The sequence below is a fragment of the Electrona antarctica genome (genome assembly GCF_951216825.1).
Source record: "Electrona antarctica genome assembly, chromosome: 6".
NCBI lineage: Eukaryota > Metazoa > Chordata > Actinopteri > Myctophiformes > Myctophidae > Electrona > Electrona antarctica.
This window is the reverse complement of record NC_136811.1, coordinates 16,228,124-16,255,543: the sequence shown is the minus strand read 5'-3', so window position 1 is coordinate 16,255,543 and position 27,420 is coordinate 16,228,124. Positions and strand designations below refer to the sequence as shown.

Below are 27,420 nucleotides of genomic sequence, written 5' to 3'. Positions count from 1 at the left end.
TCCGAACAAATGGACTTGGCTTTCTTAAGCACCTGGTTTTTAAAGACATGATCCAGGCTACTGAAATTTACTCCTGCTATTTCTGAGGCCGTTCTCACAATCCTACCAAGCTGGTTTTTGTCCTTTATGTTCAGGTTTGTATTTGTATTTGTATTTATTTATTCAGCACAGTATAAAAACAACACAGTGAACATATAAATATAAGAAGGGTAAAGTGCTAGGCTGAGGCAAAAAAGCCCAAGGGGCTTATACGAAGCCTCTACCTATGTAAATCACAATGAAACATTGTACAAGACATTGTACAAATGATGGAGAAGGATATAATTGACTCAATAAATGCACTGTAGAGCAGTTTCATTAGGGATTTATCGACCTGAAATTTGGCGAGCCTCCTCAAACAAAAGAGGCGTTGTTGGCCTTTCTTACACAGCAAATTACAGTTTACATCCAATTTGTCAAACAGGACTACTTTAACTTCCCATCTCTGAAGGCCTTTTTCTTATTGTACAGTAGTGTTTTCAGTGTCTTAGAGACCCACGGTTTGCTATTGGGATAGACTCGTTTTTTCAGGAATAACAATATTCACAATATGACACCCAACTGCTCACAACGTCTGTTAACTCATCAATGTCATTAGAGGATTCCTTGAACATATGCCAGTCGGTCGCCTCGAGGCAACCCTGTAAAGTGAGGCATGCATTTTCATTCCAATCTTTTACCTGAAAGGTTTGCACTTTACCTCGCTTCAATACAGTGGGTTAGACAGGGATAAGGTTAATGCAATTGTGAGATCAGATGAGCCTAGGGGTGGAAGAGGGATTGATTTATAAGCACCTTTAATATTTCCATAACACAAATCTATGATTTTGTTATTTCTGGTAGGGCATTTGACATACTGATACAAGTCTCTCAGTGTGCTTTTCAGGGTACAGTGGTTCATGTCCCCAAGGATAAAGTTAGGTGAGTCCGGGGAAATGGAACGTAGCTTCTGTGTGACTTGGTAGATGAGCTCGCATGCTTTAGTTTCATTTGCCCTAGGTATCAAACTGTAGGAATGAGCCATAAACTATTTGAATGGTTTGATGCTAAATATTATTTTCTTGACTTTCTCAGACTTTTGTTTGTTTGTTTGTTTGTTTTTTTGGGGAGGGGGGTTCACCGTTATTACGATAGCACAGTGAACAGTAAGCGGGAAACACGGGAGAGACACGCAGCAAATTTGCAGCTGGGCTCGGGAACTGAACGCGGGACACGGGGACACGCAGTCAGGCATCAGAGCCTACAGAATGCTGTACGCGCCTTAACCACTCAGCTATCGGCTCCCCCGTTGACATACTGGCACGTACATTTGTCTGCTATGCCTGCCACTAACCCCAGAGTTTACTACATCTGTAGTAGACACTTTTTCATCCACTAAATGAGAAGATTACATTGTGAATGAACGGGAGTCAAAGCCCTACATCTACAGTTTACAGTATTAAACAGGGTTTAACTACTCTCAACTAATACAAATGTGGTATTTCATTGGGTGAGACTTAGTTAAATTAGAATTATTCTTGATGGGATATTAGTCTGAAGGACGTTTGTTCCTTATTAGGATCTTATTGCTGTCAGTTGGAAACCTTGTATGTACTGTACAAAACCCTTAATTAATAGCAGTTAAACACCTGTTTTCATTGGTTGTAAAAGGAAAGGAAATGTAAAACATAGCAAACATAGCAGATCCACAAGCTTATGTCGCCGTATGAGATAGGTCTTTAAGTGGGTAATTATTTGGAAAAACCAACATGGAAACATAAAAGTCACACCCGTGTGAAGTGAGGGGCGCTCTTATCATCAAACATCATCATACATCATCTCATTCCGTCCAATCACAATTTGCGTCCTCACTTTTGTCTTCAATGTTTGTGTTTTCACAGACCCTCAAAGCTGGACATAACTTTGAGACATAGCTCAAAAATAAATAATCATGGGCATACACGATTTCCATCCGACAGTGATAGTATATAGTTTATCTCTCTTTGATCTTCAGCAATTACTTTTCAACTCCATATTCACTATTCACCACAGAAACAGTTATCTCTGTGTGTGTGTGTGTGTGTGTGTGTGTGTGTGTGTGTGTGTGTGTGTGTGTGTGTGTGTGTGTGTGTGTGTGTGTGTGTGTGTGTGTGTGTGTGTGTGTGTGTGTGTGTGTGTGTGTGTGTGCGCGTGCGTGTGCGTGCGTGCGTGTGCGTGCGTGTGCGTGCGTGCATGTGACAACAGCAGGACTCAGAGGATGAAGAGACCGACTTGGCCCTGAATCTGGGCCAGGGCTCTCGGGTCTACATCCCGGAGGACTTTGCCAACTTCGAGGTGTACAACGCCACCCTGGATGGCCAGGAGGGGGCGCTCTCCTCCCGCTCTGAGCTGAAGCCTGCCGGCGGCGCGGGAGGGGACCGAGAGGTTCCTCGCAGCCCTACGGCCAGCAGCTGCACCAGTGGCTACTTCTCACACAGCGCCTCCAACGCCACGCTCTCCGACATGCTGCCGTTCAGTGCCAGCGAGAGCTCGGACCACATCAGCACTGCCGCCGCCGGGGCGCCCGAAAAGGACGATTCCCTCTCCTGTTCCGCAGAGAGAAGCGGCTGCGCCCAGCCCAGGAGTAATATCCACCACCCTCCCTCCTCCTCTTCCTCCTCCTCCGGTTGTGGGGTCCAAGGTCTTCCTGCCGCCACGGCATCCTCTCCCTTGGTTACTCCTAACAGCGGTGACAGCAGAGAACAGCAGCATGCCGCCCCCTGTGGTGACAGCAGAGAACAGCAGCATGCCGCCCCCTGTGGTGACAGCAGAGAACAGCAGCATGGCGCCCCCTGTGGTGACAGCAGAGAACAGCAGCATGCCGCCCCCTGTGGTGACAGCAGAGAACAGCAGCATGCCACCCCCTGTGTTCTCAGTGTCAGCCAAGAGTTCTCTGACTTCAAAGGTGCTGACGACGGTATCGGAGGAGAAGGCGACCTGGCACACTTTGCAGAGGCCTGGCGACAGGAGGGTTTGGGCTCGTCTACAGGGACAGAGCTGAAAGAGGAGGCTGCAGAGATGCATGTCAATATCAACCAGCATGCCTGCGAGGAGGCCTCCGTTCTCAACACATCCATCCCCGGAAACGCCCCGGCTGCTGCTGTGTGCAACTGTCGCCACGGGAGAGAAGGTGCAGAGAGTGCAGCCGTCCCCTGCCCGACCACAGCGCCGGTTCAAGTCCCAATCACCCCTCCAGCGTCGGCCCCAACCCCGACCTCGGCCCCGGTCACCACATCGGCTCCCGCCCCTCCCTCGTTGTCTTCCTCGGCTCAGCGGGGAGGAGGGGGGGAGCCTCCTATCCAGGAGCCGGCCCAGGGAGATCTGCCCCACGGGAGTCCCTGTCCCAGCCCTAACCCCAGCAGCGCAGAGCCCTCTGGGGACTCCAGTGGGGATGAGAACACACCCGTGGCCCAGCTGCCTGACTGGATGGCCCCTGGGGAGCAGGTGTGGGTGGGGAAGAGGAGAGGAATGGTCCATTACGTTGGAGGAGTGGAGTTTGCTAAGGGCATCTGGGTGGGGGTGCAGCTGGACCTGGCTGTGGGTAGGTCTCTACATAATGCTGTTGTATGATGGGTGAATATTGTGCATGTTATTGTAATAATGTAATAATGTAATTATCCACTTAAGCTCTATTTTATACTTGCCACCAGGGTTAAACTTTATTTGTATAGCACCTTTCATGACATGAAATGCAGCTCAAAGTGCTTTACAGAGCAATGGAGAAAGAAAGAAAAGAAAAGCAAGGCATAAACATTAAAAAACAAGAGCAGTAATGCAATACAGTGAGGACATGAATAACAAAAAATTAAAAGATCAATTCAAAGCAAGAGTGTAGAAGTGGGTCTTGAGCTGTGCTTTAAAAATGTCTCCAGAGGCTGCCTGTCGAAGGTACAGTGGGAGTTTGTTCCACGCCGTCGGCCCGTAGAAGCAAAAAGCTGCTTCCCCGTATTTTTTAGTTGCCATTTTTTTAGGCAAAGCGAGCAGGCCAGCAGTGGAAGACCTTAGGGGGCGGTTTTGGACATATTTAGGCAGGCAGTCGTGTAGGTAAAAACAACCGGAAGCCAGTGCAGTGAAGCTAAAACTGGAGTAATATGTTCTCTCATCTTAGTTTTAGTTAAAACTCTGGCTGCTGCATTTTGGACAAGTTGTAATCTGTCTTGGCAAAACAAATTGGCAAATCTTTTTTTTATAGGTCTTGGCAGTTGTACTACTGTATACGGGAGGGGCAATTTCAAACTCATTTTGGGTCACAGGCCTGATTGTGCAAAGTTTGACTGTTTTTTGTTTTGTTTTTTAAGTAGCCAATAATTCTTTTACCCCTTTATCTCCTTTTATACCCCTAGTATAAGTATGTACAGTACACACACACACACACACACACACACACACACACACACACACACACACACACACACACACACACACACACACACACACACACACACATCACACTCATACTGTACATAGGACATACACACCTCAAATCATTGGTGTTGTGTCTATCCATAGGTAAGCACAATGGGACTGTCCAAGGCAGAGTCTACTTCCGCTGTCCTCCGGGCCATGGAGTGTTCGTGAAGCCATCTCGTCTGACCAGAGGACCACCATCTATGGATGGTGGACCAACAGAACCCCACACTCTGATCCGTTAGAGAGGATCTCCTGCCTGGATCATGTGCTGGGGTCCAACCAAGTTCAAGATGGCCTCCTCTCCCGCCGCCTCAGTCAACTCTCGGAGCTGACGTTGATCTTTCAGCGCTGTCTGCTTTCAACTTGGAAGTGTTATCTGACCTGTGCAATTCATGAAGGCATATCCTCATCCCTGGCCACAGAAAGATTCCCTATGCACATATCCGACTTTTCTACAGCGTTATTTTTTGATAGAGAAGTTAACTTTTAACCGCGAATTCCAGGTGAAATTGTCCACAAACCTTACAGTTGTGTCACAGAGAGATGTTGATATTTTTCTAAGACAATGCACCATCTGTTGAGTCTCAAAGCAGTGTAATCTGAGACATGAACATTAAGAATGTACTACTGTTAACATTGATATCGAAGTCATTATAAGACGTCAGGGGTAACCAAAGAATTAGAGTTCCTATCTGCTGTTATAATTCATATCTTTTTTTGTTTTGCTTATGTACGTGTAAAACATCAGTATATACACGTGTGTGCGTGTGCGCGCGTGTGTGTGTGTGTGTGTGTGTGTGTGTGTGTGTGTGTGTGTGTGTGTGTGTGTGTGTGTGCTGTATATGTATGTAAATACATACAGTATATACTGTGTGTCCGAGTGAAGCATATAGTGCCATATTTTTATGACTAATGCCACATGGCTTCTTGAAACAAGAGGCAAATCTGAAAACCACGAATTGCTTTCAGCGTTTGGCTGTACAATCGTTTATCATGTCACCCACTAAATGTAAAGTGATCTTATTGGAGTACTGTAACACTGTGGAAGGACAAGTAATCCCCAACTAAGCTCGGGACCGCTGCCATTGCTGTCTGAAAATGCTTGCACTGGAAAGGATTCTTGGAGAGTTGAGCCTCATTTATACTTTGTCGTACAACAGTGGCTTGCCATTTATGTTGTTGAAAATCGGTTCTTTTCAGCGAGCGACGCGGCCGTACGATGAAGTATAAATTAGGCTTTATATTTTACATAGTCGTTTAGCTGATGCTCTTATGCAGAGCAACTTGGAGAGAGTGGGTATAGGATCGGTATCTTGCTCAAGGGCACTTCGATGGGACAAATGGCTGCAGTTGAGCTTGAACCTGGACGTTTTCCATTGTGGGACCACCATTCTATCCACGAGGACACCCTGCCACCCAGATCGCCGATTATTGCCCTCCATTTGGGACTAACGGAAACTATATCTATGTGCCTCTCTCAACGGTGGGTGCGTCCAACACTGTTATTAACGTCAGTGCCGTGCCGGCACTAAGCGACACATCTAGAGGCCTAGCTGGTCATACTGATGACTGATGCCTTATGCTTTATTTATACTCCGTTGTGCGCTGGGGTCTTGCACCGAAAATAGCCGATCTAACACGCTTGTAGATCGGCTATTTTCGGTGCAAGACACGATGTGCAACTAAGTATAAATCAGCTTACTGCCCTGTTTGTCTCTGATGACAGGCACATACACCACACTGCTCCATGGGTGGTGTCATTTACCACGGATATATTTTGGTGACTAGGGTTATAAACTATCCACGTGTATGGACTGGAGCCTGTGTGACGTGATGCCCACTCAGTGGCATTTAAAATGCCATCCAACCTCTTTGACTGACTGACTGACAACACGAAAGGATCGTGGAAAAGCAAGCGCTTTATTCTCCCGCTGCATTTTTTTATATGTTAACTTGACTAATGTGCAACATTCTCAAGTGTTTTTTAAAAGGGTACTTAAACAATGCCAACACATTTGTTTTCCTACAAGCAGGACTGAAGGAACATGGGAGATACAGTAAAAGGATGATGTCAGTTTAGTGGAGATGCTGTCAAAACGGTTCAGCAAAGTCAGAAGTGGCCCCTCGGAGCTTCTATTTTTTATGGAAGTGGTGAACTGAACTGTGGATCTGATGTAGACATATATATATATATAAACAAATAGATATATATATAGTTAAATATATTCTTGCTGTAATTTTGAGTGAAAGAAAGAAACCCAAGACCTTACTTTAAAGAAGAGATGAAAGCTGCTCTCCCCTCACAAGGAGTTGTACATAGAAATGTATTTGAACATAGTCTTTACAATATTATAATGTACAGAATTGTATTTATAATGTATATCAACTGTTTTAAATTGGTACAAAGATGTTCTAGAATAGAACATTTACAATCTTAAAGCTGTTGTGCCATGTCTTCATTTAAGCCTGCTAAAGCTGCAATACCTGTAGAACTTATGTTAATGAATAAAATGTTATTTTATTATAATGATTAAATATAGGCTACATACTAGCACACGTGCAGCCAGGGTTGGAGGTGGTGCATCTCCCTACTATACTATTACATTGGGAATTTAGACGCTGATGTTGCATGGGTTGTAAGACACCACCTACTGGTTGACAAGTTGTACTGCATCAGTTGTATTTATGTCCCATGGGCAGCCAACTTGGATGAGTGGCAGATGTTTGACAACTAACAGATTGCAGCTCTAAATTTCTGTGTCATTTCTAGAAGAAGAAACATTGACACTTGGCACACAACACAACTGTGGCTGTGCAAATGGGTCTGTCGTACATGATAGACATATGACCTCTATAGCAGTGGTGCACAGTGTTCCTGTGACCCTGTGAGAATGTCTGTGACCCCCCCCCCCCATCACATGACTGTGTTTTCAATGTTGGAATTGCATGCGCTTCAAATATCTCTTGAGGGACATGACGACAGCAATGTTATTTTTTGCTCCTCTTTAAGAGGAGGGTCTCACAATGGACCAAATATTGGCTGTTTCCGTAAGACTTATGACTCAAGTTATGAATCATAACTTATGATGAGTCCTTGACCCTGTCTGGGTGTGGATTGATTGACTACACAGTGAGTCACGACTAGTTACAACACACATTTAATGTAGCCTATTTGGGGCTTGGGCTATTTCATTGTCTGAAGAATATTCACATTGAATTCTGGGCCCCATATCACAATTAATTTCAATACAATCTATAAAACATGGAAGTTTTTATGCCTCCTGTCAACACGGCGCCCTACATCTAGTTCATTTTGACCCCTATTAACCATTGCTCTATTAATGCCACTGTTTCCCCAAAACTGGGTCGGGAAAGATTTTTATGGGGTTTTAATTATTTCAAAACATTTACAAAATACATTCCCAAAAAAGCAAAACTTTTCATGAATTAAAAACAAAATTCAATGATTTTTTTTTTAGGATTGTCCCGATCCGATCATGTGATCGGAAATCGGGGCCGATCGCGTCATTTTCAATTGATCGGAAACGGATCGGGAGCAAAAAAATGTGATCGGGTTATCCCTATAGTATCAATATTATATCCATATCATGACATTAGACTGGATATTGTCTGTGATTTCGGATATTGTACTATTGTGGATATGGCATAAGTGTATAAAATATAAATATCGGATCGGGAAAAATCGGTATCGGCAGATACTCAAAATCAAATGATCAGAATTGGACCGGGAGCAAAAAAACATGATTGGGAGTCGGGACATCCCAAAAAAAATTCAGTAATGTCATGACGAAATGAAAGAACAATCAAAGAACTTCCATAAATTCGAACAAATTAATGAATTAACAAATTCGAAAAAGTAGAAGATATTTTCACTAGTTTGATCCCGGGCTGAAAAGTTTGTAAACCACTGCTCTAAGCTGTAGGCCTATTGTCCAGCTTCATGGTAAACAGCAAAGTGGTGGGATGTGTTTAGCACATCATGGACATCAACATGTACAGGTATTTATAGTGAGGTTGCACGACATGCATGAAATCCACACCGACGAGACTTCATAGTGGTATTGCTGAAGAAAATTCCAAAGGCTGTAGCAACGCTGCTATTGTGAGATTGGGGAGTCAGCTGTTGACCCCATAACTTACATAAAGCAACACCTGTCACACTGTCTGTCTGTAACACTGTTCAGTGTTCAAGTACTGCAGTGTTTGTGCACAAAATTATAGGTTAACAAACAGCATCTGATTGAATAAAACACAGAAAGGTTGCATTGGCTAGAGCCATATGTGATGGCTTGGGATCATTGTATATGTTGTCTCTACATTACAACAACAACAATAATAATGATAATAATAATAATGATTAGAATACAATAAGAATTATAATAGGCATAATAATAGCCTAATACAGTAATACTTGTGATTTACCATGTACTCAAAGTTACTTTGCATAGGAAAAAGATAAATAAAAATGTCCAGGTTTTAATAATAATAATAATAATAATAATAATAATAATAATAATAAAAGATAAAAGAGAGTTTTTATTATGCTATTAACATTTGACACTTGTCTCGTGCATCGACTTGCCCAGCAACATGTGGCCGAGTCACTTTACTGACTGGTCCACTGGCCAAGTGTGACAGCCGGTGGATAGCACACACACACACACACACACACACACACACACACACACACACACACGCACACACACACACACACACACACACACACACACACACACAAGCCCCCCCTTGGAGTAGAGTGACTGGGACTGGGAGGAGTTCACAAAGTCCTGACGCCCCCCTGGGGAGCTGATCACACTGCGAGTGCCATAGGTTCATCCCAACAGGTGCTCGATCATTCTCACTTCTCTCTCCGGGGTTTAATACCAGTCAGTCCGCTCTGCTCTTCTAGGCACCACGCGCGTTTCCATTCGATTATTGTTATTATTGTTTATCATTCACACCGTAGAGAGAGGAATAATCCGACCACTACCACGCGCAAATGATGCACGCCGCACAGAAGGACACCACCTACACGAAGATCTTTGTAGGGGGTCTTCCGTACCACACGACGGATTCCAGTCTCAGGAAATACTTTGAGGTGTTCGGTGACATCGAAGAGGCCGTTGTCATCACGGATCGACAGACGGGCAAATCCAGAGGTTATGGATTCGTAAGTATAATAATAACACGGCGACATGCTGTCTTTCGTTCGTTGTGGTGTCATTTTCATCAACGTTGCTTGTTGACTGTGTGTCCCTGTCCTGGTTGCGAAGCCAGAGCAAGTTGATGGTGTCATTTGCATTGAATGGTAGGCTTACAGGCTATCAACAAATAAACTGGTCTACCAATTCACTGTCTGGTCGCATCAAAGTTAAATATATACATGTTGGTTGCAATTGGTTAAGTGAATATGGTGCATTAACTAAGGATAGTAAATGGCACTTTTAGTCTTTTACACAAGCAGAGCCTTGGAGCTATTATTAATTTAGAGCACTGCTGCTGTTGAGAATAGGCTTACATTTTCCTACATGGTACATACCCTGCCTTTATTTATCTATTTATTTATTTCAAATACTGACTCAGCAAATCATGGCCATTCCTGACTGACAATGTTCTTTCATAACTTTACTTGACCAAGACAATACTGCTGTACATGCCCATTAGCCTACCAGTGGTTCTCAAAGTGGGGTCCATGGACAGTCATGGTTCCTTGAGGGGGTTCCAAATGGATCCTTACAGGTCAGTAACTGACACCTATAATGGGGGAGGTCCTTTAAAATAAAAAAATAATAGAACTGAACTATAACTGACCAAAACCGTTTTCACTCTTTCACCAAAACGATTGTCAAAACAAATGGCCCATAATGTTGTCGGCATCAAGACCGTACTGCTAGTGTGAATTCACGTTTAGACCGTAAAGTCGGATTGAGATCTATAATGATCTGTGCTTCTTCTAGGTGACTATGGCGGACAAGATCTCGGCTGACAGAGCTTGTAAGGACCCAAACCCTATCATTGATGGCAGGAAAGCCAATGTGAACCTGGCCTACCTCGGTGCCAAACCCAGGGTCATGCAGCAAGGTAAGAATCTTAACTGACATGCCGACATTGCCGCTGCCCGGTGGACAGTTCGTTCATTCAGAAGTCGCTCAATAAACATAGGTTCTGTGCGTTTCCTCTTCTGGTCCACAGCTTCCTTTGATTGGCTCGGCAGCAGACTTGAACCGGAAACGCATAAATGTTGGGTTTTGCCACCTTTTTGGAAACTCTGGGGCGGGGTACAGTTATGCGCAGAGCCATAGTCGAGTACAGTTACACAATGTATCAGTGGTTAGCACGTTTGGCACACAGGAAGGAAGAAGGTCTGAGGTTTTGAACCTGACTGGGGCCTCTGTGTGGAGTTTGCGTGTTCTCCCTGTGTTCATGTGATTTTTTTTCTCCGGGTTTTCCGGTATCCTCTCGCATCAAAAGACACGCATGTTAGGGACATACTCCTGCCAGGACCCCCCTGGAGCAAGGTCCTGGGACTGGTCTCCCGCTACTTTGTGATGAGTGTCTTTCGGGAAAGACACTCATTTTTTTATAGACCCATTAAAACCAGAAAAGCATCGTAAAAATGCAATCCATTATTACTTCTCGGTAGCACCAAGAAGATAACAAGATAAACAATGAAATAAATAAACAGAAGCCAGAAGCCCTACAATTCTTTAACTTTTTATGTCGTACAGAGAGAGAGAGAGTGACTTTCAGCGCCATGTGAATCTGTAACTCGGCACGCGTCTGAACACAAGCACAGTATCTTTCAATGCAGGACACATATGTACGTATACACAGTACATTGACATGCCTTGGGTTGTGTTTTTTGTGTGTCTTTCATTAAAGACAATCATTTTTCATGAAGACCCATTAACCCATGAAGACCCTGGGAAAGCATCATTTAGGTTTTATTTAGCATTGGCTATTCAAAAACAGCAGATATAATGCAAGCTCACAGTGCGTCACTTCGTGCCCCACTGCGAGCTTGTACTGCTATTTTGGAACATTTTCGAAAAAACTTCAAAGTGTATTAAAGAACTATTGGTTCAGAAGGTATTTCTAGAATGGGCCTCGGGTCTTAATGGAATAAAATAATCTCAAATGCATTAGTTGAGAGTATCGTACATGAATGAATGACCTCAACACAATCTCTGTCCCATTCCAGGCTTCTCCTTCGGTGTGCCTCAGATCCACCCAGCCTTCATCCAAAGACCCTATGGGTATGTGACACTGCACAACTTACACATTGTCCACAGCCCCAAAAACATTTCTATTGTCATTACTCTCTTTGTGTATTCTTATATCAGTTAGTTCAAGGATGTCATATTGAAAGAAATGTAATATGTACTAGTAGCTTAGCTAGTCATCCCATGTTTTAAATCATTGTCTCTGTAGTGATATTTGTGTGAACAATATTGTTTGTAATAAAGGACCATACCACCATTAATACAGTGTTCACAGCTCTGGGCCTTCATAAATCAACCTTTTCTCCAGGGACAAATTTCTGCTAGACATTTTTAAATCAAGCCACGCTTAAAATGCATTGAATGAAACTGTGATAACTTAACTGAAAATTTGTGTTGAAATACTTACCTAAAGCAAGTTTCAAGTCCCTACAAGTTGAATTTAATACTGTACCAAAATGAATGAAATCCACTGGTTTCCCTTAATTTATTCTTTTCTTTTAATAGAAATACTATGGTATACTTTGACACGGTCACCAATAATGTCAAGTATACCGTGAGTTGTGGTCAATGGGTTTAGCCCACATGCAGACCACTGGTATGGTCCTTTACAAGTGTACGTTTGTTTTGTTTGTTTGTCTTTCAACGTCCACTCCCTTTAATCCTGAATGAGGACGTGTGACTGTGGAGTGTGGACGGACGTGAACATCAGGATTGACTCTCTGTTGTCTTATCTCTTTCTTGATCTGACAGGCTTGATATGAGGTTAAAATAGCTGATGAAGGTACATGGTGGTGGTTTGAGGAATAGCTGAGTCTGCGTTGGGGCAGAACACTCTATAAGCTGTTACCTGTAACTGTGACATACTCAAACGAACAGAAATGGTGACTAGATGCATGGGAGTCTATTTTTCTTTCAGTTTTATTTTTCAATAGTACATAGATTGGTGTGTGCCTTGTTTCCTGTATGAAGTGGTTTTCGGCTTAACTCGTGTGCTTATTTCTTCTTGCAGTGGGGGAGGTTGGGGGCAGACGTTTTTTCCCTTTATTTTGTTTTGTGCAGACTTTGGGAGTTTTGACAGGGAATCGTAACTCTGCCATTTTCAATGGTTGGTTGTGCTTTTAGCCTGCCGGTCTTTTATTTTCCAGTTTTCAGTTAACATCAAGTTGATTCTGTTTTGTTGTTGAGGGCGGGATGTGACCACTTACAGTGTGTCCATTTTATGATTTATCCCCGACAACAAAACTACCATTGGCTTGCATGCTGGAGTTCCGTTTCCTGTTTTAAGTTTTCCTTTGATTTACCAATGATGCTGTGTTGTTGTTTTTTTCCTTTTCATTAACCCATTGCTTTCACTCAATGCTTACCTCTACAGATATTGTACATTGAACATCTTTATTTTGTGCAGACAGTGCCATTGTCAGTCTTCCATAGCTATCAGTTGTATGGCAAAGTGAGGCATGTGTGTGGCAGTGTAGAAAAGGGAACCCAAGCCAAGTAAATAGTTATCACCACAGTGATGAAGCTATTGTTCTGTAACAGAAGACAGACCGACCTCCCCCTACTGTAAGTAACTGATAAGTTAAGCAGGGTGGGTATAGTCATCTGCTCACCACTCTGTGTACTGGAGACGTTTAGTGCTCTCTCGGCAGCAGCAGCTGCTGACTACAATGATCTCTATGGCCTCTCAAATTCAGATGGAAAACGGGAGTCACTCAGCGTCGTCGTTAATAATGTATGTCCCAGACAGGGTCCGCTGCTCGCCTGTGGACAACAGGTGGGCTGAGCCATGTGCCCTGGAGACGGTTGGGTATATGCTGAGGATTATCCATGTGTTCCAGTGATTTACAAAGAACCTTTATTTAGCTGTGGACCTTTCACAACCACAAAATGTCCACCTCGTTTCATGTTATCGGGAGGGCTGTAGTCAGACCAGCTGTTCTAGCAGTGAAACTATCTCTATCTCTCTCTCTCTCTCTCTCGCGCTTTGTCGTTCTCCATTTAGCATTTAGCTAATTTATTTATATAACAGTCCAAACAGTGCTGTGTGGTTGCATATATATATATATATATATATATATATATATATATAATATATATATTTATAGGAAACAATATTTACAATAATAAGATTGTGCACAGGCTAGGTTATGATCTCAGCTGACTAGGTAACAGAAGAAGGAAGGTAAAGTGATAAGGTCGTGGCGTGGGGACAGTGGATCACCACAGGCAGCCATTAGACTTGATGAGTGCCATGCCATGTGTTGCTACCGGAGAGATCAGCTTGTCCTTTTGGGATGACAAGGGGAGCAGAAAATAGCGTGCCCCCAGCCTCTCTTGTCAGTCAAGTTGGCGTGTGTATGTCTGTGTGTTTGGGCAAGGGGGGGAGGGTGTATATATGTGGAAGCAGCTCAGAGAGAACACATCTATGGAAAGATTTAAAACTCTCAACACCTGCCCCTCAACATATTTAACATAACGGCAGGGAACGGAATGCATTGGTGTAAATTGTGTTAAATCTACCCGGATACACAGGCTTGTGTTTGTCCATTTATACCACACACTTTCTAGCTAACCCTTTCATTGCAAATCATTTTTTTCTGATACTGAACTTATTAGTTCAGTGAATTTTTTACACACTATCTTGTCCAATTTAAGAGCACATTGACTACACCCGGCCCACTCACTTTGACGTGTTATATTGATAGCACTAATTTTGCATTCACTTACTCTTACACTGAGGTAGAGCCCCTCATTTTCTGCAAAGCTCCTCTACTTCAGTTTTTGGTTGCGTTTAAGGATCTATTAACACGTGTGGGCATGCCTGTATGTGTGGTGTTGTTGTGACAGTATGTGGACTGGTATAAGCACAGTTTACATCCTTTCTTGATGTGTTGTGTTGTGTTGTGATGAGCTCGCATTGTGAGAAAAACAGTGTTCAGTCTTGTCAGCAGGGCCAGGCTGTCTCATTTTAATGCCACATTTAGATTCAAATGCTTATTTGTATATATTTTTTTTACTTAAACTTCAAAGCTGCACTTATTTTTTTGTTTGTTATTTTGCGGTTTTCTGCTTTTATTTTAGTGTTCCTTCTCTAGGTAGGGCCTTTCGTTTATTTTTTTTTAAAGAATGGATTTGCTGTGTTGTTGAACTGAGGACTGAGGTTGATGTACTTTGTGTGGCGCCTGCTTTGCAGTCTCCTCACTTTTCTCTCATTATTGTCACATTTGGTCAGCGTTTTCCTCTGCCCTCCTGACCCTATACGTTCGTTCGCCCCATGTCTCCCCCGCAGGATTCCTGCCCACTACGTCTACCCGCAGGCCTTCGCCCAGCCCAGTATGGTCATGCAGCACGTCCAGCAGTCGGCCGCCACGGCAACGGCGGCTGCCGCCGCCTCCTCCCCGTACCTGGACTACACGGGCGCGGTCTACGCCCAGTACTCCGCCGCGGCCACGGCGGCCGCGGCGGCGGCCGCCTACGAGCAGTACCCGTACGCGGCCTCGCCGGCGCCCACCGGCTACATGGCCGCCGCGGGATACGGCTACGCCGTCCAGCAGCCCCTGGCCGGCGCCACCCCTGGATCCGCGGCGGCTGCGGCGGCCGCGGCCGCCTTTGGCCAGTACCAGCCTCAGCAGCTTCAGACGGACCGCATGCAGTAAGAAGGACCGCAACGGAAGAGTTGAGGCCGATTTACACAGCGCCGCTCTACACTTTTTTTTTTTCGCTCGACAGAAAATGCTGTATATTCGTCCGGGAAAAACTGTCACCCGACGACTTCTTTTTTCCCGGTTGAAATACAGCATTTGTTATCGAGCGACGAAATATAAATTGGCGTCGGTTGGTTTGTAGTGGATTCGGGGTCCATTCAACCCCCCCTCCCCCGCAGGACAATGTAGAAAAGAGGTGGAGGGCTGCAGGAGGAGTCATGTGATGGTCCTTGTTTTGTCGATGGCTGTCTGTTCCTGTATTCATTACCCCACTCTTTACCAAAGAGCCTGGAACATCAGTATGACTGAATGTCACTATTCAATCAAAATCAGTATATTATGATTGTTTGTTAAGTATTTAATATTTATTTGTCTGGAAAATATTTAAGAAATGGTTATTTAAAGTAGCCTCACTGAACCTCACAATATCAACTGTTAGTGAACTTTGTCTGTATGCTGCATTTCAATTTGTAAAGGTTTTGGATGACATTTGGGAATGCATTCAAGTCTTATGATCAATCCCCTCTGGTGCTTTGAAAACAAGCCAAATAGTACTTAATTTAAAATATCATACACATCATAAGAAACTTTATATCACTGAAGAATCTTCAGCATGTGATTGTGACTTTTGGGGGAAAAACAGCTATGCAATTACCCAGAATGATCGAATGGTCAATGTTTTGTTAAAACGTCTCGTCCTTTTGCTGCGTGTTGTAAAGGCATATTGACAAGCATGGTGCAGATTGGATGTCCATGCCCATTAGCCCTCGGAGCAAGGCGTGCTGACAGTAGAGGCTGAAGCAACAGCTGAAGCATGATGAAAGCTCTCAATTTTCTCTGCTTTAAGCTGCACCTTGGCTATGTTTGAAAGAAAGGGGCGTAGGATCACGCTTGAGCGTGAAACCTTTACATCTACTGTGCCTTTTTTAATGTTGATATCTGCATATTTATTATGAAGCCTTACAATTACGAACCTTTTTAAGGTGTGTACATGTTTTAATATGTACAGACGCCTTTTATCTCTCCTGAATAATGAGACCACATGATACTGCAATTCTACTGAACAAGAGCATGTGGTGGAGATAAGACTTTACCAAGTATGAGTCTTTTGTGTTATTAATGAACAAAGAGTAAAAAAAAAAGTAGCAATAAGTATTTTTGTCATCGTTTTCAATAACTACTTTTGTTATCTCAAATGGATTCTTTGATGTTGACTTTTTTATACTTGAACTGTTAAAAAGGAACATTTTTTGAAAAGATGTTATTGTTAAGAATGGCATTTGATGTCATTTTACATTGAATGTGTCAGTGAAAGGGCATCACTTATTTTACCTTGCATTTTAAAATGCACCATTCAAAATATTGCAATCCTTTAGGTTGAATAAAAGGAATTTTACCTTCAGATCCGGTGAGTTGTATCTTCTGTTATTGGTAGAATGTTTTTGGTTGTTTTTTTTATGTCCTGAAACACTACACTTTTCAAGGTTTATAAATGTTGAACTGAGCAGTAAGTGGCGTGAAATTAAAAATGATTTCATTGATTTTATTTTGTCCAATTCATAATATTAAAATTACACGAATTTGGAATAAAGGGCCAGGATAATGAAGTCAGCTTACAGCTAAACAAAACACAATAAGTAGTAGACAGTGAAATAAATTAAATACATGAATGAAGATTGGTAGTACTAAAGATGTACTTTATTTATAAAAGTTAAAAGAAGCCAACATGTTTCGACTCTAACGACTCTAAGAGCCCTATTAAGCAAGACGAAAAACCCATGCGGTAATACAGATTTCGCCCTCGCTCTGCGCCTTTTCGTATTATGGAAGCCGTGGTGAGCGCTCACTCATATGGAATACCACGTTCCTGCATAATTTAGCATTGGGGGAGTGTCCATATGTTAATTATTTTCGCTTTGCGCTAATTTGCTATTAAGCCCCTTGACCTAAAAACACTCAGCGCATACCGATTCCGCCTGGGTCTGACCACGTCTTAAAAGCAAAAAGCACTGTTTCATTTTACACTTGAGCGGCTCTGGAGTGCTGCTGGAGTGTTGCCATGTCTGTTTATTATAAGCGGCTTCTTTTTCTGCAAAGATGCTTGTAAATATTGGTAGTTGTGGTTGCTTTTCTTGTTTCTAAAGTGCTTATTTGGGCTTTTCTCCTAATGTTGTTTAAACCAGTGATCCTCACACAGCGACATTCCCATGTCAAGGACCCCCAGATGAATGCATTTGCCCAACTAAGCCAGTGACCCCCATGACAGATTTGTGTTTTTAAATGTTTCAATAACATTTTTCAAAAATATTCCACAATTGTCACTTTTTTCAAAGATTACTTTTGAAAATAGCAGATCTACCAGCTCACAATGCATCACATTCATTCATTAAAACAATGAACTCTGACTGCAGGGGGATATATATTTATAATGATCATTCTAACAATGTGCAAGAAAATATGTAAAAAGAAGGAAGAACTTTATATTTGTGGACAATCAAAATATGCTGGAAATTTTAATGTGGTGTCATTAAAAGGAATCTTGATATGGCAGACTCACTATCTAGAAAATAAAAACATGGCACTTCATTTAAAATAGGTTGTAGACCCCTGTTATATGCGATTCTTTTGGGAGTATGTTTATAGACCTATTTACTTGTTTCTATGACACATGGCAACAGCGAGTTTTCTGGCTTTCTCGTTGAGATTATAAAGGGTCATATATCGCTCATTTCTCAACCTTTTTTAGAAATTAAAACATCTCCATACTCATTGGGAGGTTTGCTTTCATACGCTGTATCACACCCGACTCAATTCTTCTTCAATAATATGCTACGAGCGAAGACCATAACATTGGGGCCGCAGCAATACGCATGGCGCACGTATGGCATTTCAACTCATTCCTTCGTCGTGACTCGAATGAAATAAAATAAAATAAAATAAACGTTATTTTACTGGTGTTTTTCAATAGAAACAAATAAAGAGCGTGTGTGCAACAGTCAGTGCATATACGTGCATGCACTATAGGCTATATTTCCTCCTTGTCGGGATGGTGAGCTGAGCTCTTCACAGCCCGTTTGTCTTTCATATTATTCTTGTAATATTTGATATTATAAACACTCATGGTTCTCTCATTTCTCAACCGTTTTTTAAAATGTAAAAATCCCCATATTCCTTAGGAATCTTGCTTTCATTCGCTGTATGGTACATGGTTCTATTTTTATCGAATTAAACAATATCAAACGAACTTGTATGTTCGGGGGTTAGACGATTCTGGGAACATTACGCATGGATTGCCAATTTGCCAGCCAATGCTGCGTATCTACTCGCAGTTCCATTCCGATCAGGTATAGGTAGGTGCCATTTCAAAGTCTTAGTTATTCATTTATGAATCAAATCAACTAGAATAAAGATTTTTACAGCTGTTTTTCATGCTTAGAACAGAAACAAATTAAGTGATGATGTGCGTATATCTCCCTCCCTTGGCATATGGCTGCGCCGCTGTAATGACTTTCCAATGAAAACTGCAAGTTACTTAACAAAATAGAGACATAGGCCTACAAGCTATGCACATCATGGCTGTGACAGCTTGTGGATCTGTTCTTTTGAGGCATAAAGGTGACAGCATGCAGTGCAATATGAATAATTAACCCAAATGTGACAAAGTCATGTCATGTCTATGGTGCCAGTCTGCAGAAATGTAATACCACTTGCCGAAAAGGGCGCATCATCAGCTGGTGTCGTAAAGAGAATAGTACGGACATGTTCATTGGGTAAGCCTCAAAACTCCCTTAAACACTCCCATGACTAATTCAAGGCCGTTTTGCTCACACCACGGGGTGTCGAAAGCGCTTCTTACCTGGCCCATAATTGTAATATGACATTGCACCCGCCCCCACGTCTTAAAAACTGTAAAATTATATGTAATTAGATTCCACTTGCTTAATAGGGCCCTAAGTCTTCATCAGGGCTAGTATGCTACTATCGCCGCCTTGTCTTTAGTATCCCATGTAGTCCCACTGATCTTTGAAGCACCAGCCTACTTTACATTATTATTTTTGAGTTGTGCAACCACTCCTATAGACAGCTATGTGTGTGTGTCCAAGGGTCTGTCCCTGTGTCCGAGCATGAAAATAGCTTGGTTGGTTTTCACCATTTCTCAACCGTTTCGGATGCAGGCCCGGCCCCCTGGGCGCATTCCTGGGTGTCTGGATGTTCCCCGGGGAACCCCACACGGATCACCATCGAGCACCTGGTTTATTTTCTATGGTGGCTGTGACTCAGGAGGTAGAGCAGGTCATCCAATGATCCCTGGGTCGGCGGTTCAAATCCCGGCTCCTCCTGTCCACATGTCGAAGTGTCCTTGGGCAAGACACTGAACCCTACATTGCCTCCAATGAGTTGGTCGGTGTAAGTTTGCCACCATTGGTGTGTGAATCTGGGAAGTGAGGACTGAAGGACGCTGGCGTCGACTGTTCGCCACTTCACATCCCAATGCATGAATGAATGAACCATTGTAAAGCGATTTGAGCACTTGGAAAAGCGCTATAAAAATGCAATTCATTAAAAATGCAATTCATTTGAAGATTGGTAGTAATTGCTGGTGGGATCCAGCTAATGACACGAGAACAAGGTCACAGAAAGTACTGGCTGATGGGGTTAGAACAGCTGAGTAAACCAGGTGGTAAAATAATGAATGTTCCCTTTTCCTAAACTCTGACAACTGTTCAGAGGACTATGGAGCCTGGTGTGGTGTGATCAACAACTGTAGGCTACTGGCTACACACAAGCACACACAAACGCATACAAGCTGCAACAGCTGAAATGGAGACATGAACAAGATACAAGCAGAGCGTTGAGAAACAATGTTTTAAGCCTGATTTGAAAAGAGGTAGGTTATATCTGCGTCTGAGAAATAACTACAAATGAACATTGGCTCAACTAAATGTTCTCAAAATGAATACATTTGAGTAGTAGGCCTATGTTAAAGCAAACTTTAAAAGTGTCTGTGCAAACCTTGCGCAAGGACAGGAGTTTGAATCCGACTCCCGTCTTGTCTTGCATCTCTGCCCTTAGTTTCCTATGTTAGTTTCCTGTCTCTGTCAGTATGATGAATTTTGAAAGCATAAAAATGCCCCCCAAAAAATGTTAAAATCACTCACAGTGGTGGAAAGTAGTAACTAAGTACATTTACTCAACTGTACTGTACTTAAGTGCCATGTGTTTTTACTTTAGTGGAGAATTTACAAATTTCAAGGCTACTTTTACTTCTACTCCACTGCATCTCAGAGGCAAATATTGTAGCCCCTGCTTTTACTTACACCTACTTTGTAGATTTTGATTATTATTAGAAACATACACTTCAGCCCTATACTACTTTGGCTATTTAAAAATAGCCGATCGGCTATTTTTAAAGGATTGTATAAATTTGGAAACTTGTGAAATGGTAGCCTACGTTCTGTGTAATGCATACTAATTATTTGAATACCTGACTTGTACTTTAAACAGAGTATGTATACATGGTGAAGTGCATGCTATTAATACTTACTCAATAAAAGAAAATAGTATCCTACTGTACGTAATTCTTGCACCACGAATAAACAGAGACACCAAGTGAAAATGTATTGGGATCATGAAATAAATGAGACAAAAAACTAAGTTTACTCCAATATCCATCCATCCAGATGGATGCCATTATCATAGTCATAGTGAAGGAACTGAGGGAATTCAACAGGTGTAACTTTTTGTCAAAATCCTCCACTAGATGGCAGCTGTGGTATGCTTTCATTTTTGTTTGGACAATGCTGCATATACAGTAGGTTTACACACAAACAATTCATCTTCGATGTATCCCCTCATTAGGGAAGGCGAAAATGATGCTCACGGTTGCTTCACCTCAGTTTTCCAGCAATACTAATGTGTAAATAAACAGAGTGTGCCATCATGGGCCGTGGTACAGTCAGTATCAATATTCCATAGTAGGTCTACATTTGTTTTAAAAGCAATAGCTTTACTAATAACAGAGCGACTGTGATATATGAATTTACCTGCAATATATATTTTTTATCGTTATTTGTTAATATTTGATGTTTCGTTTCTATTAATGAAATGCCTTTCAGTTTCAATCTTTGACTTTGGTTGTTGAACACTGGACCTCATGGGCCCTCCTGTGTTTACTTGGGGTAATTACAAATATAGAACACTTGATAGCCAGGGAATATTATCAGAAGAATGTCCAATCTGGGAATAAATGTTATGAGGTCTGGTTATTACATTTAGGCTATGGCCGTTTTTAGCCCAATGAGTGTCCTAATGGATTCAGAATCATGAAAACCCCCTAGTTTGCCTGTCACATCATCACATATACTTAATGCAGAATGAAAAATGTGCCTTATAGTTGTTAATGGCACCCAACTTTCAGCAGCGGTCACAGATTCTCCTATATCTCCTTGGTAAGAAATGTATTCCCAGATGTTATTAATATCCTCTGACTTGATGAGTTTTACAAAGAATTTAAATAATTGTATAGGGGGAAAAGTACAGAGTGCTCAGGGGTCCAAAGGTTGTGGGCCCTCTAAAATGTTGGGCCAACGGAGACCCACAATTGTGTGTGACTTTTGATTGAATCATGTGAATAATGTAGGCTATTTGTTTTTTACAGTTTTCTACTAGAAGTCATAGATTCTTTGCAGTCCAAATCCAATAATGGCAGTAAACCCCAAATTAATAAACAATTAAATTAATGTGTGGTAGGACTGTAGGACTTAGTAAATATAATTTGTCTTCCAGAGAGGCTGATTGGATAGACTGTCTGAAGTATATTATTCACACATTTATTTTTCACAAAATGTTGCCTTGCCACGTGTATAGATAGTGATAGAATGGTGAGTCATATAGCCTACTACTGCATGCCCTTCCCTGTTTGTGTAGAAACATGGATAAAAGGGTGTTCCTGACTTTACAGTGATTGAGAAATAGAGACTATAAACCTGACTAGACTGGTTTCCCTTTGACCCTTTCAGATATCCACCTAGGGTTAAAATCCACTGCCTAGACAGTTCTAGCTGTCCTGAACGTTGTGAACTAGTAAATCAATTATTTTCAAAATAATGTAGACAAACATAATAGAGACAAACATAATAGTTATAGAAAGACACAAACCTCATCCAAGATGAGATAGGACCTATCTTTCCTGTCTCACTGGCACACTGAACACACGGTATGGTTAATCTGAAACCCATCATATTAATCAATATTACACTATGCCCTTACATACTCACCAAACAAGATTATACTACTTATAATACTGTAGTTGACTACTGAAGTTTTATTGGAAGGCTAACTGTGTGTATAATATTGCACAGGCAAGTCACAGGAAAGTCAACTTTCACAGAAGACACGCCAACTCTAGTCAACTTAAATCTAGCCTCGGAAACCCAGACATTTACTTAAATCTGACTTGAGTCAAAGGGTCACGTTTCCATTTGTGTTGTACAGCAGGAGTTTTCAACTGATTGTGAATGAGGGACCTGGGACCACCACCCTGACTTAGAATTAACCTGGGGACCACTGTTGTGTTGGGTGGGGAGTCGGGGATATGGGCTAAGATTAGTGCTTTTGTAACACTTGCTATGCATCCCATGTGTACCGTATACATCCCATTGTTTTTTTTTAATACTGTACAGTCCAGAAGGGTAGGACTAGGGTTACAAAAAGGGGTTCCCGCCTAATGACTCAACCAGACAATCCGGTGCACTTCCCCCTCTTGAGATTCTAACCTACCTTTTTCTGTAGAATTTCTTGACCTCCGACCTGTCAGTAAATGACTACATGTCATGGATGGTCATCATAGGTCACCAGGTCATTCAGTTCACTGTTTCTCAATAAAGAAAATGTAAAAAAATAATAAATCATACCATAATGTGAAGTGAGTGCCTTTGGAGCCAATTAAGCAGAGTTGTTTACTTAAGCAGGGGGGTTGTAATGACCCCTCCTTGTGTGTGTGTGTGTGTGTGTGCGTGTGTGTGCGTGCGTGCGTGCGTGCGTGCGTGCGTGCGTGTGCGTGTGCGTGTGCGTGTGCATGTGCGTGTCTGTGTCTGTGTGTGTGCAGCCGTCATATATGGCAGAGGCGCTGCTACTTATACCCATAGAGTGACATGCCTATATTGTACCATGAAAACACATGCCATGATTTTGTAAATGTAACTCTACTGCACCTATAATATTTGTGTTTTAGTGTGACCTGACCCCAGTCAGCAACAGCTGCAGGGGTCATAGGTCGTACTGGGACATAGGGACATACACACACACACACACACACACACACACACACACACACACACACACACACACACACACACACACACACACACACACACACACACAGCTCAAAAATCTACAAATCCTACATTACTCAATGCATGATCAGGGGCCACATGCAATACCTTCACGGACCACCAGTGGTCCACAGACCACCTGTTGAAAACCCGTGCTGTACAGTATACGCATACATGTGCAAATGAGACGACTAATGAGATGACTAATAATCCTGACTCCAGTTCTGCTTTTACTGAATGTAATGCTGTAAGAACATTATAATGTGATTGGTTCACTTTCTAGATCATGCTATGTACATGCATGATTACCACTATACATCACATTAATACATTTAAATAGCTTTAAAGAGCTCGTACTTCAGCTTGTAGTGGCTATTCAAAACTTCACTGAGTCTTGGTTATCACCCGTAACAGCACGAGAATGCATGGCATTACAGTTAAACGTGCTTTCTCAGAGAACTGCAGGATTGCATTAATTAAAGCTTAGACACAGTGGTGGAAAGTAACTAAGTACATTTACTTAAGTACTGTACTTAAGTACAATTTTGAGGTATTTGTATTTTACTTGAGTATTTCTAATTTCCAATATTTTTACTTCTGCTCCACTACATCTCAGAGGCAAATATTGTACATTTACTCCACTACAATTATTTGAAAACTTTAGTTACTATAATTTGTAGATTTTGATTACAGTATTATTACAAAACATCCTAACAGACCTATTATGGACCTGTAAGGGTCCATTTTGAAACCCCCTCAGGGAACCCTGGTGGTCAGAGAAGTATCAGTGTGGATAAAGGTGATATAAAATAAATTAAATCTACTTGTCAAAGCATAAATTGTGTTACTGAGCAACTGAGTTATGTACAGTTGGCTACAAGACATCTTTCCTTGTCCAAACATGACTTGTTGTGTTAGCTAATCCTAACACAACAAGAATGTTTTTTTTGTTTTGTTTTTTTATAATCATATCCGGTTGACATTTCACATTATCAATGGTCTCTGGCTGTGCCAGAGAATGGTCTTCTTGACCATTGATAATAATCTGATCTCAGCTCATGTATTATTATGTGGCAATGTTGTGCCAGAATTAGTGACCTAATGTAAATGGGGTCTTGGTGTGTGTGTGTGTGTGTGTGTGTGTGTGTGTGTGTGTGTGTGTGTGTGTGTGTGTGTGTGTGTGTGTGTGTGTGTGTGTGTGTGTGTGTGTGTGTGTGTGTGTGTGTGTGTGTGTGTGTGTCGAGAAAGAGAGAGAGAGAGAGAGAGAGAGAGAGAGAGAGAGAGAGAGAGAGAGAGAGAGAGAGAGAGACTAGGTACACACTCTCGAGAAAGGCCATCATAGGCAGATCTGGCTCCCTAGCCACCCACTGCGCAAAAAAATGAAGTTCAAACTGAGCTACATTTCCTAACGACCTGCCCACTGCTGTACCAAGACATCAGAGACACATAACACAGAATACAATCACCCAAGGAGATTTTGAAAACATGAACAATGACAAATCATTCCTGCACTGTCTGCATCGAGTGAACATAGAAATACATTTCTTGGGTATTTTACTGTTTAGAGACTGATGATAGGTTCTTCTTGGTTTACCGATGATCCTAGATCATGGGTTTTCAACTGGTGGTCCATGGACCACATGTGGTTTATTTTTTCCTGAGATATACATATCTTATCAGCATGTTTAATCTTATCAATGTGATGTTTTTGTCAAATGATAGAACATAGTTTGTTTCTTTCCTGGCGGCCTGGCCTCTCCCACAAATGTAACAAATTAACAATCTATTAACTCTAACCTTATAAATAAATAAAACTTAGTTTTGTATCATTGGCTTTTTCTTCTGGGGAATGCTGCCTTCCCATGCATGAGGATTAGCAAAGGGTACACCTCAGGGACAAATTAGCCATTGGGGCCATGGCCCAGGGGGCCTTGGCATTCAGGGGCCCCTCGGGGAAATTGGACCATGAGGTACTAGGTTTGACGCCCTGAAAAGGGCTCCTGGGACCCTCCATTGGCTGTTGATTTTGTTAAATTTAGGTTAAAAAGATGATAACACAGAAAAACACAAATGTCGCACACACACGCGGACCAGAGCTAATAGGGTATGCCAAACTTCGTCAACTGGCATTGTGGGCTAACTGGTTAAAAATAATGTTGCTTCTTCTTGACTTGATCTGTTCCCTTGATATAAGAAGATAAACAAACCTTTATTGATCTCCAGAGATCTGAATGGAATGGAATTCAGGTGTCAGACTCATAGCAGTGTCATAGCAAGTCACTATAGAGTTTATGTTCTGGCATAGACTTTTCGTCTATATTATACTTTTTAATTTGGTTTTATGTAATCTGACCTATTTTCATTATTTTATTCTATCTCTATTCTTCTCTAGTCTCTAGTCTAGCAATTGTGTAAGTACTGCCTGATTCATTCACAATTAAAGGACTGCTTCACCACTTTTCAACCTATCTTCATATAATTGGTCCTCACTAATATTTATGATAAAATACCACCATTTTTTTCTACTCAGTCCGTGTCTCATAGGAGGGCTGTGGGCAGTTCAGAAACCCATCCACCAGTGACATCGCTAGACAGATTGTTTTTAAAAACAAATTTTGTAAAATATTTAGATTTTTATTGTGAGAACGATGGCTTTCATTTTCGTATTGCAACTTTAAGAATAGAAAGCCTGTACTTTCTATTGGCTTGGATTCCCCACCGATGATGTCACTGGGTTTCTGAACTGCCCACAGCCCTCGATGAGACACAGACTGAGTAGATATTTTTGTCATGATTATTAGGGAGGACCAATTATATGAAGATTGGTTGAAAAGTGGTGAAGTGGTCCTTTAATAGGATATGTCGTTTTTGTGAGACCTCTGTGTTTTCAATATATTTAGTAAACAATTAGGACGTTGCCTTGTCACTGCCTTTTCTATGAAATGCCCTAGTGACCTATAGGCCTCAATGTTGTAATTTACTTGGGAAGTTGGAGGTGAAGAAATTTCACAGAATAGGCTAAGGAAGTTTGAATCTCAAGAAGGGGAAGTGCACCCAGGCCTGGTTCAGTCATCATTATTAGGACATATATATTTCATGTGCGTGCTCGATGCTCATACAATCAGTATACTGTATCAGTTAATATAAAATTAGTTTAATATGGAAGGTTGTACCTTGTGTTTTCCTTGCGTACTGTAAATCGCTCTGGATTAATTTAAGAGTGCATCTGCTAAATGCCTAAATTGTATATTGTAAATTGTATAAACACTGTACATACAAACACATCAATTACCTTTAAACACTTTTGAAAAACAGCTGCTATTTGTGCACAACTTTGCAAAAGCTTATCCCAAGCTAACCTTATATGTGGATAGACTAACAATTTCTGACAGCAAATGCACAAGAATTCTTATGATTTTGTAAGTTTGATTTACCTCATGTAACAGCTTTGATTGATTGATTGAAATATTTATTAACAGTTTGCAGAATTACAGTACATTTCAAGCACAAACTCGATACAAAGGCTGTTAACTGTCAGTGGACGACCCAATTAAGCATTACACTTGTTTACAAGAGGGTCCACCATGTTCAATTCATCAAAAAAGCTCTGGACACATCATTTCTATACCCTTAACTGTACATATTTGTGTTTGATTGTATTGTTCCACTTTT

The 27,420-nt window shown here is 41.7% G+C and overlaps 2 protein-coding genes across 7 annotated transcripts in view; both read left to right on the top strand.

Annotated features, from left to right (window-relative positions):
- The window catches only part of kif13a (kinesin family member 13A), a 91,718-nt gene extending 84,726 nt beyond the window's left edge, over window positions 1-6,992 (top strand). For 4 of the 6 annotated variants that reach the window (XM_079504334.1, XM_079504336.1, XM_079504337.1 and 1 more), the window contains 2 exons: window positions 2,263-3,598; window positions 4,567-6,992. In XM_079504334.1, the coding sequence (XP_079360460.1) occupies window positions 2,263-3,598; window positions 4,567-4,709 (1,479 nt within the window). In that variant the 3' untranslated portion in view covers window positions 4,710-6,992. The remainder of the gene's footprint in view (window positions 1-2,262; window positions 3,599-4,566) is intronic. The other 2 variants (XM_079504338.1, XM_079504335.1) reach the window with 1 other exon arrangement.
- Window positions 6,993-9,273: 2,281 nt separating this feature from the next.
- LOC306925492 (RNA-binding protein 24-like) lies at window positions 9,274-16,817 on the top strand. The gene is made up of 4 exons (XM_079504341.1): window positions 9,274-9,658; window positions 10,446-10,569; window positions 11,690-11,744; window positions 15,001-16,817. Exons 1-4 carry the CDS (start codon window positions 9,488-9,490, stop codon window positions 15,365-15,367), a joined length of 717 nt encoding a protein of 238 aa, XP_079360467.1. The 5' UTR covers window positions 9,274-9,487; the 3' UTR covers window positions 15,368-16,817.
- Window positions 16,818-27,420: the final 10,603 nt, after the last annotated feature.

What these genes read in the sequence shown, in the direction of transcription:
- LOC306925492 (XM_079504341.1), top strand. Translation starts at nt 9,488, where the DNA reads ATGATGCACGCCGCACAGAAGGACACCACCTACACGAAGATCTTTGTA. An exon ending in ACCCAGGGTCATGCAGCAAG is followed by an intron (nt 10,570 to 11,689) that starts GTAAGAATCTTA and finishes GTCCCATTCCAG; the next exon opens with GCTTCTCCTTCGGTGTGCCT. An exon ending in TTCATCCAAAGACCCTATGG is followed by an intron (nt 11,745 to 15,000) that starts GTATGTGACACT and finishes TCTCCCCCGCAG; the next exon opens with GATTCCTGCCCACTACGTCT.